The 10,724-nt window shown below is 47.0% G+C and overlaps 1 protein-coding gene across 11 annotated transcripts in view; it reads left to right on the forward strand.

Moving 5' to 3' along the window:
* Positions 1–10,603, forward strand: part of LOC120823684 (importin-13-like) — a 19,487-nt gene extending 8,884 nt beyond the window's left edge. For 6 of the 11 annotated variants that reach the window (XM_078107824.1, XM_040183881.2, XM_078107826.1 and 3 more), the window contains exons 8-23: positions 278–444; positions 534–654; positions 895–1,042; positions 1,116–1,297; positions 1,623–1,649; positions 1,870–2,004; positions 2,970–3,122; positions 4,166–4,246; positions 4,678–4,815; positions 5,412–5,508; positions 7,204–7,256; positions 8,512–8,578; positions 8,660–8,718; positions 8,806–8,895; positions 9,169–9,350; positions 9,425–10,603. In XM_078107824.1, the coding sequence (XP_077963950.1) occupies positions 278–444; positions 534–654; positions 895–1,042; positions 1,116–1,297; positions 1,623–1,649; positions 1,870–2,004; positions 2,970–3,122; positions 4,166–4,246; positions 4,678–4,815; positions 5,412–5,508; positions 7,204–7,256; positions 8,512–8,578; positions 8,660–8,718; positions 8,806–8,895; positions 9,169–9,350; positions 9,425–9,521 (1,797 nt within the window). In that variant the 3' untranslated portion in view covers positions 9,522–10,603. Of the gene's footprint in view, positions 1–277; positions 445–533; positions 655–894; positions 1,043–1,115; positions 1,298–1,622; positions 1,650–1,869; positions 2,005–2,969; positions 3,123–4,165; positions 4,247–4,677; positions 4,816–5,411; positions 5,509–7,203; positions 7,257–8,511; positions 8,579–8,659; positions 8,719–8,805; positions 8,896–9,168; positions 9,351–9,421 lie in introns of all 11 variants that reach the window. The other 5 variants (XM_078107820.1, XM_078107818.1, XM_078107822.1 and 2 more) reach the window with 1 other exon arrangement.
* Positions 10,604–10,724: the final 121 nt, after the last annotated feature.

The following is a 10,724-nucleotide window of genomic DNA, read 5'->3' on the forward strand; positions in this document are numbered from 1 at the left end:
TTTGGCACACATGTGCTCTTGGACACGCTCTACAAAACAGTCAATCATGGTGTGCAAATGCGCCCAGCTAGATGTTCCACCATTTTGAATTGTCAGAACACATTTTTTGCCCATTTCCTGTGAACGCTGTGGCCGAAGGTTTTCTGTGGATTCTTATTGGTTCAATGTGCCCTTCTGCCCTTCTAGTTTATAACCTCCTGTTGTCTGCTCATTGTGAAGCACATTCAATGTTCTTTATCAAACCCTCGTGTCCTTCCTCTCCTCACTTTGTCCTCAGGATGAGATCATGTCCTTTGAGTCGGATAAGCAGGCGGTGTATCTGCAGGTTTACAGGCCTGTTTACTTCCAGCTGGTGGATGTTCTGCTCCATAAAGCCCAGTTCCCCTCGGACCAGGAGTACGAGTCCTGGTCCTCGGATGAGAAGGAGCAGTTCAGGATCTACAGGTCTGCGCTTTGGTCATGTTTCAGTGCTTCATAGCGTGACTCTGTCATTAGACCAGCGTCCCTCCAACACGTGCCTGCGTGTCCTGCAGGGTGGACATCTCCGACACGCTGATGTATGTGTACGAGATGCTGGGAGCAGAGCTGCTGAGTAACCTCTACGAGAAGCTGGGGAGGCTGCTGACCAACACGGAGCAGCCCACGTCATGGCAGGTGGGTGAGACCCTGAGTGCCCTTTTCTATTTTACATGATCACTTTCGTTTTCAACTCAATTCAATTAGTTATAAAAAACCTCACTAATAAAACTTGAATTATATTGAAGAGAACAGGAACCTATATTAAGGTGAGATATCGATTTAACACCAGCTGAATGATGAGTACGAACCGTCTCTTCTACATCATGGAGTGGATTTGGTCTTATGATGTGTTTATGTTCGATGTTCCTCCTCCAGCACATCGAAGCACTTCTCTACGGCTTCCAGTCCATCGCAGAGACCATCGACGTCAACTACTCCGACGTCATTCCGGGCCTCATCGGACTCATCCCCAGGATCAGCATCAACAACGTGCAGCTGGCCGACACGGTGATGTTCACCATAGGTGAGGTCCCACCACCGGATGCCCTGGTGACCGGGGTGGAGCCCCGGCGTCTGACCTGCTTCTCTCCCCACAGGCGCTCTGGCCGAGTGGCTGGCCGACCACCCGGTGATGCTCAGCAGCGTCCTTCCTCTGGTGCTGCAGGCGCTCGGGAACCCGGACCTGTCGGTGTCTTCTGTCTCCACCCTCAAGAAGATATGCAGGGAGTGTAAATACGACCTCCCGCCCTACGCCACCAACATCGTGGCTGTGTCTCAGGTACGAGAGCTGCATGCCTTATATTATAAACAGAAAGAAAACAATATTTTTTTACTCGCTTTCCTTCAAGTGCAAAATATATGAACTCTAACTCTATAATAATAATAATACATTTTATTTATGTAGCGCTTTTTCAAAATACTTGGTTTTACATGGTTAAAATAAACATAAAGACATTATGGTCAGAAGGGGTTAGCACACATTTATATTCCTGGTACTTCTTTGTGCTCTGCAGAGATTGTGTTTCTCTATTTGATATTGCTGGTATCATTTTGGTTTCAAAGTAATAATAAAAGTAATAGACCTCTTCTTCTTTTCTCTCCAGGAGGTTCTCATAAAGCAGATCCACAAGGTCAGTGTGTGTTCTCTCACTTTCACTTCATCCTGCAGGAACTTGGGACATTTGGATGAGAAGCTCACTGAGAGAATTGTGTAACATGATTTCAGCTCTGGCCTCGAAATAATTGTGTGATGAAAAATATTTACTTACTAAAAAGCTTCACTCGGGAGTCTCCAACTGTCCTCCTGGTGAGTCTGTAATGAGCTCTGATTGGCTGAACCTTTCTCTGCAGACGAGTCAGTGCATGTGGCTGATGCAGGCGCTCGGCTTCCTGCTCTCTGCTCTCCCCGTGGAGGACATCCTGAGAAATCTCCACTCCCTCATCACCCCATACATCCAGCAGCTGGAGAAGCTAGCGGACGAGACGGTGCGTGCACGCGCACACACGCGCGCACACGCACACGCACACAGGCAGAGTTGGACTCTGGCCAATAGGAACAGGCCTTGTTTCTGTCACTGCAGTGGAACATTTCTCCACGGGACCAGATTGGTTTTGACCCTGTAACAACGGGCGAGTGAGTCACATAAAAAGCAGCTTGTGCGTGAGCGCACACACACACACACACACACACACACACACACACACACACACACACACACACACACACACACACACACACACACTACAGCAGCCAGTCATGCTGTTTCATTTGCAAACAACATTGTTCTTCCCTGTTGTAGTGACATATCTAATGGGCTCCAGGTTCCAGAGGCTAGGTGGTAGAAATGTGGAGCAGATGTTTACTAGATGTGAGATGTGTAGTTATCAGAGATGTCAGGTTCTCGCTCTGTGTCTCCACTTCCTCCCTGATGTTTGTGATGTATTACATCAGACTAGTAGATCAGGACCAGCAGGGACCTCTCGTGGGGAGAACTTTACATTACATCAGACTAGTAGATCAGGACCAGCAGGGACCTCTCGTGGGGAGAACTTTACATTACATCAGACTAGTAGATCAGGACCAGCAGGGACCTCTCGTGGGGAGAACTTTACATTACATCAGACTAGTAGATCAGGACCAGCAGGGACCTCTCGTGGGGAGAACTTTACATTACATCAGACTAGTAGATCAGGACCAGCAGGGACCTCTCGTGGGGAGAACTTTACATTACATCAGACTAGTAGATCAGGACCAGCAGGGACCTCTCGTGGGGAGAACTTTACATTACATCAGACTAGTAGATCAGGACCAGCAGGGACCTCTCGTGGGGAGAACTTTACATTACATCAGACTAGTAGATCAGGACCATCAGGGACCTCTCGTGGGGACAATAGGGTCAAATTCCCCAAAGAAATAATCAGTTTGTTCTGCTCTTTCTTTCGTGTTTCAGCCGAATCCCTCCAATAAGTTAGCGATCATCCACATCCTGGGTTTGCTGTCCAACCTCTTTACGACGCTTGACATCAGCAAACAGGACGACGAGTCAGCAGACAGCTCGGCGCCACCCGTGAAAGCAGCCCTGCCTCCACCTGGACCCAACCCAGTCAGTACCCCTGCACACATCCATGGATGATAGATACTGACCATGCAGTGTGCAGCAATGTCTTTGACTTTGACATTATTTATGTAGCACTTTTAAAGGCCAATGGCCAGGATAAAATAATCAGCAGCAATAAACAATACGAGCAAAAACAGTAAAAGGCAAACAAATAAAAGATCCAATGCAGGTGACTTAACTCAGCCAAAGGCCAACGTGACCAAGTGGGTCTTAAGGAGAGTTTTAAAAGTGGAAAAGCTCGTCGCAGACCGCACAGAAAACGCCAAAGCGTTCCACAGTGTGGGAGCCGCTACTGCGAAGGCTTCATCTCCTTTTGTTTTAAGGAACGACCGAGGAACGTCCAGAACCAGCTGGTCAGCTGACCTCAGGGCTCTGGAGGGTTGATGCACATTAATGAGGCTGGATAAATATTCTGGGACCAGTCCTTGCAGAGACTGAAAAACACATAAAATATTCTTAAAATCTATTCTGGACCTAACGGGACGCCAGTGGAGAGGAAAGCACTGGCGTTATGTGCCCATGCTTCTTTGTCCCGTCAGGAGACGGGCTGCTGCAGACGGTTGAGTTCTGATCGGCCGATACCGACATACAGGAACTTGCAATAGTCCAAACGCGAAGATATAAAAGCATGCATGACTTCTTCAAGATCAGCCCTGTTTAGATCGGGTTGGACTTTGGCTAGAAGCCGAAGCTGGAAGAAGCTAGCCTCAACCACAGAGCGGACCTGCTGGTCCAATTTAAAGGCCCCATCAATAATCACACCAAGGTTTCTGGCCTGGGAGCCTGTGTAAGGTGCTAGTGGGCCAAGGGACCTGGCAAGGACCTGGACCAAGTCAGGGCGACCAAACAGCACGATCTCTGTTTTGTTTTCATTTAGTTTGAAGAAGTTTAGGTGCATCCATGTTTTAATGTCCGTCATACAATCGAACACAGCATGAAGGGATTCCATGCTTCATACAAGCTCCTCCCCTCACATCCTTAGGTGTGATAGTTCCCACGTGTGACTGCTAATGCTCCGTGTTCTCCAGGTGGTGGTGGTGCTGCAGCAAGTGTTCGCTCTCATTCAGACCGTCCTCAGCAAGTGGCTCAACGACTCTCAGGTGGTGGAGGTGAGTTGTGTGGGGTCTTTCTCTCCAAAACAACCTTTTCACTACTTCTCCAGCCACAAAAGAATCAGATGGCTCGAGGTTAAAAATCCAGAGGATTCAATAACTAACCGAAGCAAATTCAGTTACAACGCTGCACGTCGGGCAACAACACCCTTGAACTGCCTCTCGTACCTTATTGCTTTTATAACACCAGTGAAAGGATAAATGTTAAGTAAATCGCTGCCTTTCAGCACAGAATAGTATTAACCATCAAACGTTGTGTATCGCATTGCAGTAATCTACTCATGTAAACAGCATTTCATCTACCCATATTATAATTCATAATACATACCTTTAATATACCATCTAATAAAAACACAAACTATATACACATATTATACTGCGCGCTTTTCTGCTTGAGTTCCTAACATGAGCTCATGTGCTCCCTGCAGGCTGTGTGTGCCATCTTTGAGAAGTCAGTGAAGACTCTGCTACACGACTTTGCTCCCATGGTGTCTCAGCTCAGCGAGATGCTGGGACAGATGTACAGTACCATCCCCCAGGCGCCAGCACTGGACCTCACGCGACAGGTACTCCCGTCTTTAGTGCATGGAGGCATATACATGTGTTTAGCACATTACACATAACGTCACACAGGCTGTATCTACACAGGAATTAACGTCAAAGACACATGGATGGGTGGCTGGAAAGATGGATGGTGCACTGATGGATGGATGGATGATACATGGATGGATAATAGATGGATGATGCATTGCGGGGTGGATGATTTATGGAGGGATGAGACACTGATGGATGCATAATAGATGGATGATGCATGGAGGGATGAGACAATGGATGGATGCATAATTGATGGATGATGCATGGCTGGATAATAGATGGATGATGCATGGATGGATAATAGATGGACGGTGCATGGCTGGATAATAGATGGACGGTGCATGGCTGGATAATAGATGGATGATGCATGGCTGGATAATAGATGGACGGTGCATGGATGGATAATAGATGGACGATGCATGGCTGGATAATAGATGGACGATGCATGGCTGGATAATAGATGGACGATGCATGGATGGATACGTCATAACATTGGTTACATATCCCTTATGACACCTCAAGGACCTGCTCACTCTTATGTGACCTCAGTGGGCTTCTGATGTTTCAGATGGTTCATATCTTTGCCAGTCAGACGGATCACTTCCCTCCCATCAAAGCTCTGTTTGAGCTGGTTACCTCGGTAACGCTGTCCATCTTCCAGCAAGGTAGGAGGTCCAGTGGGGGGCGATGGTGAATAATGTTGTATGTGTTCAAACCATCATATTTCATTTCACAGGATCGAAAACCAGAGAAGTGGCGTAATACAAGTCCACTGATATATTCTAGAGATGAACCTTTGCATTTCTTTTTACATATGAAGCATTAATTGAATTCTGGCATTTACTATTACTATGGTCTTTATTAGCAAATACTTACTTGGGCAAAGTGAATTGGAACGTTTTTGGAGACTCAGAAAAATCCTACAGCTACAAATGTAATATAATATGAATAAATAATAGTGGGGAAGAGGGTCAAAGCAGAAGGTTTAACATATAAAAGACATTCTGCTTTGTTTAAAGCATAACTCCATATGTTCCTTCAGAGATGTCACGTCTCCAATATTATTCTACAATGTAGAAAATAAACGGTGTGTCCAAACTTTTGAGTGCTACGGTGTATATTTATAAATATGTCTATATAGATGAATTAGAATATCAGAATTGTAAAAAGTGAAAATCCTATTCTATACTTTCACTACACCCAGGGTGATCTATTCAAAGCGTTTCTCTATTAAAAGGTGATGGTGGCTTACAGCTACTGAAAGTTCCCTCGTAGCCGAATGGGGGGGTTTCATTATCTGTGAGCCACAATCACCAACACCCCGTTTTGCATTGAATTACTGACATAAATTCACTTTTCTGTGATGTTCTAATTCATTGAGGTGCACGCGTACTTAGTGTGTGTGTGTGTGTGTACACACACTCTGTCACTGGACTGCTCTCATCAATCATCAATGCAGCCGACTATCAACATCTCCAGTGATCAGTTGATCACTTACAGACTGTTGATCATTGGTCGATATCTCAGTTTGCTTCAAACTTCTGTTTCTGTGTTTATCATCCGATTGTTTGTGTATTTCTTGTTTTTAATCTATTTATTTGTGTTTACTGCTCCAGGGTTTAGGGTCGAGCTTTGACCCAGTATGAGATGAATGAGATGTCATTTTGGATGCCCCCCCCCCCCCTCTTTGTGTTGTCCCTTCTTTCCTCTTCTTCTGGCCTGCTTCACTGGTCAGGTCTAAGCTCAGAGACCACTGCCGCCCTCTGACCCCCCGCAGTGGTCTCTGGGCTCTGGGGGGGTAAGTGTGTGTGTGGGGGGGGCAGCTGACGCCTCATTACAACCGAATGTTCAGTCCAGCAGCACCTTAAGTGTGACTGGGTGGGTTCAGCTCTTGGCACTTGGTGTGATGACGGCAGCCAGAGAGGTCTTCAACCCCCCCACACACACACATACACACAGTAACAGAGGAGGGTATTATCCAGGTTGGGTGCCCCCCCCCCCCCCCCCCCCTCCACTCCAAACCCACTTTTCTTTCTTTAGGTTTGTTCTTTTTCTCTCTCGTTACTCTCTTTATGTCCCCCCCCCCCCCCCCCCCCCCCAGCAGACCCATGTCTTTGTCTTATGCCTATTTTCTGTTTTTGGTCGGTCTGTTCTACCAAGACTCAGCCAAAGCTTCATATGCCCCCCCCCCCTACCCCCCCCGACTCCCCTTCGTTCCTTACTCACGTGTGAATTATTTCAATGAAATATTTTTGAGTTTGCTTTTATTTCCACATGACTGTTGAATCTATTCAGTTGCTGTTTGTATATTATTCTTATTCTCTTATGATTTCTTAAGTTTCATCTTTATTATATTTTAGGACCCAGGGATCATCCTGATATTGTTGATTCATTTATGCAACTCCAAGCTCAGGTGTGTTTTTGGTTTCTTATTTCATTCACTTTGGGTTTCTCTCTCTCTTTTTGTGATTCCTCCCTGTCCTCTCTTCCTCCTCCTCCTCTTCCTCTCTGTTCTTTGACACGGCCCTGAAATCGCCCTCGTAGCGGCGAGGATGTGGAATGCAACGTGGGGGGACGTTTGAGAAGAGACGAGTCACCTCGCAGACAGAGCATCACTCTCACTTCATAAAAGGCGTGGCTAGTGGGGGCGTGGCTATCGGGGGCGTGGCTAGCTGCGTATTCCCCCTTTTTCAGGGCACGTTAGCGGCTTTTAGACAAGTTGTTTAACCTTTCATAACGAATTACTTAGCGATAGCATCGGCTGCGTGGCTAGCGCCGCCAATGAGCCTCTGGTTCACCATTATTTTCATTTTTCAGGGCTCGTTAGCTTAATGACAAAGGTGAAGGCGGCGTGGTTAGCATTGTCCTGGTGAATGCCACCATGGTTTTGTGGTTAGCGGGCGCACGGTCCCACGTGACCAGTTCATGTCAGCTCATCCTTTCAAGTCATTCCACAACAGCGATAATCAAAGAAAAAATGAGTTCATATTTGACTAATATTTCAAAATCAATATTTTCCCTTATTCAGGCCACGTTAGCAGCTTTTCACCTTTTATAACGACCTACTTAACAATGGGAAGGGGGCGTGGCCAATGCCGTCGTGGTTAGCGGGGGCGTGGCCTCAGGTGACTGGTTGATCTCTGAGCTCGTCCTCTCAAGTCATTCCAGCCCAGAGTCAATCAAAGCAAAAATGAATTAATATTAAACTAATATTCATCAGTCCGGACAAACTGGCTGATGACTCCTCTGTTTTTATATTTTTGTCTTCATTCTTCTTCTTTTAGTTTTCTATCTTTGGATAGATCTGACCTTCATCTCTCTCCTTCTCTCCTCCATCCTGAATGAGTTCATTATTACAAGATGATTATTCTGTTGCATATTCAATCCAGTGAACCAAAAACTAGTTGTTTCCAAATCAATTTGATGAGAGTAAAACCATCACTGCCTTTTAGTTGACTGTTTTTTGGACAATTAGTGTGTTGTAGGTGCAGTTGTGTGTTTGCATCCCTGTTTTATGGAGCCCGTTCTAAAGCCTGGTAGGCAGATCTGTTGTCAGGCGGCTACCAGGCTGAGCGCCTCTTAGAGGCTCCACAGTGTTAGCGCAGCTAGCTGTGTGGCTCCGTGAGGGGCAGAGCTAACGGGGCTAATGCCTCTATCTGCCCCCCCAGGCCCTCAAACGCAAGCCCGACCTGTTCCTGTCTGAAGGGCTGGACGTGAAAGCAGTGTTCCACTGTGGTAAGCACACGCGCACACGCACACACTGTTGTTTTTTTTGACCGTTTTTGTATTCATGTTTCTGACTCCTCCCCCTTCTAGGAGTTCTGTCACTCAAATTTCCTGAAGCTCCGACAGTCAAGTCAACGTGCTTGTTCTTTGTAAGCGTGCACACACACACACACACCATGCATGAGTGTGTACGTGAGGCGTCCTTTGTCTTGACCCCCCTTGTGTCTCTGCCTCAGACCGAGCTGCTGCCCCACTGCTCAGATGTTCCTCCTCTGGCCCGGGTGGTGCAGGAGGACGGTAAACTGCTGATGCAAGCCTTGCTGGAGGTGAGGCTCAGTGCTGCATGTCACTCAGGGCTCCTCCATCAGGGTGGTGTTTGTTACAGAAGCTCCAGAGATGATGACATGTTCCACCGTTAAAAGAAAAGAAGCAAATCTAGCCATACACATGGCACCTTCTCTGACCTTTGACCCCTTCCCCATCGATGCATCACTGTTCTTTATTCTGATCACATCAAAAGCAAAGAATGACAGGAAGATTTGCCTCACCTCGTTGTGTGTGTGTCCAGCAAGCTGCATAAAGGCGTGTTGTGTTCTCAGGGCGTTGGGGGCGGGGCCTCTCGCAGCCTGATGGACCAGTTTGCTGAGGTGCTCTTCTCCCTGAACAAGCACTGCTTCTCTCTGCTCGCCATGTGGCTCAAAGAAGCCCTGCAGCCTCCCGGCTTCCCGTCCTCGCGGGTCACCGCTGAGCAGAAAGACAACTTCTCTCACCAGATACTCCGGTCCGTTCACCGCTCACGGCACACGTCCCTGCTCTGGTTGTCTGTGTGTGACCTTTGACCCTTCTTTCCAGCAGAGAGCGAGTGAACAAAAGGAGGGTGAAGGACATAGTGAAGGAGTTCACGCTGCTGTGCAGAGGTCTCCACGGGACGGAGTACGCCGCCGAATACTGAACCTCCACCATTGAACTGTTGCCCAACCGCGACCTCTGCCCTCAGCGCCGCCAGCTGGATGCCACAACAACAACAACAACAACCCAGTGCTCACAAGACATCGTGGAATGATTGTAATGATGAGGACAAGAGGAGGAGCCCCTCCTTGTCCTCTGATTTGATTGGACGAGCTTCTGTCTCCTTCTAGATCTTCCTGTGGTCCTCTAGGTTGTTTCCTGGTGATTAGCATCAATATGAAATGTGGTATCGTACGTAGCTACTTGACATTAACTGATCAAATGAATTCTATAAATGTATACGTGTAGATGGCTGAGTCCTGCTGCTGAAGGAGGGGAGAACATTAGCAACACTTTACTTTACTCCTAAACCTGCTGATCTCCGCGTTTGCCAAATTGTCATGAAATGTTTTGTGAATTGGTCCTTTTTTGCCTTTTTTGGGGGTTTTGAGTATAAAAAGAAGTGAAGATGACTCGTGTGGACCTCATGTACACACAGTCATGCCCGAGTCTCCTGTGACGCATGGTTCCAGAGGTAAAGCAGGACTGGGGGGGCACTAAAAGCAAGCTGATAAGAGGACTGAGTATTCCGAAGGACGGCTTAGCAACTGTAATCGTGCAGAAATATTAATCAAGTTGTGCATATTAACAGTTATGGCTGAACGTGTGTGTGTGTGTGTTAGAGAGAGCGCACGTGCTCGTGCACAGATGTATCTTGTTTCCACTTGTTCAGTGCACTTATATTGGACCTACAGTACACATCATCACTTCCTCCTCTTCATTCAGACTGATAATCATTGATCTGTTGATCGGTCAGATCGTCCAATCGGCTCTCAGCTTTGGAACCAGAAGGAGGAGCTTCCTCTCAGTCGGATCCTTCTGTCTTATCGAGGTGCCTGCAGACATGTAGCATGTATGTGTTTTGTGTTGGGGGGGAGCAGCCTACCACAGACATGGACCTGATTCAGAGCAAAGACCAGAGGCAGGAATCAGCCTCGTTCAGTTAGTCACAGCTTAAGGGGGGGGGGTACATTGTTTTGTTTTTTGTACCTTGGCTTTAATTTATTAAATATATCTAAGACTGCCGCTCCTGACTCTCCAGTAACTCATCACTTGTGACGGGTAGAAACAGACCCTTTACTGCTTCTAATTCACTATTATATGAAGTAATGAATTACTTACTTACTGGTCGGAGCCGTTATTGGTT

The sequence above is a fragment of the Gasterosteus aculeatus genome, chromosome 8, assembly GCF_964276395.1.
Source record: "Gasterosteus aculeatus chromosome 8, fGasAcu3.hap1.1, whole genome shotgun sequence".
NCBI lineage: Eukaryota > Metazoa > Chordata > Actinopteri > Perciformes > Gasterosteidae > Gasterosteus > Gasterosteus aculeatus.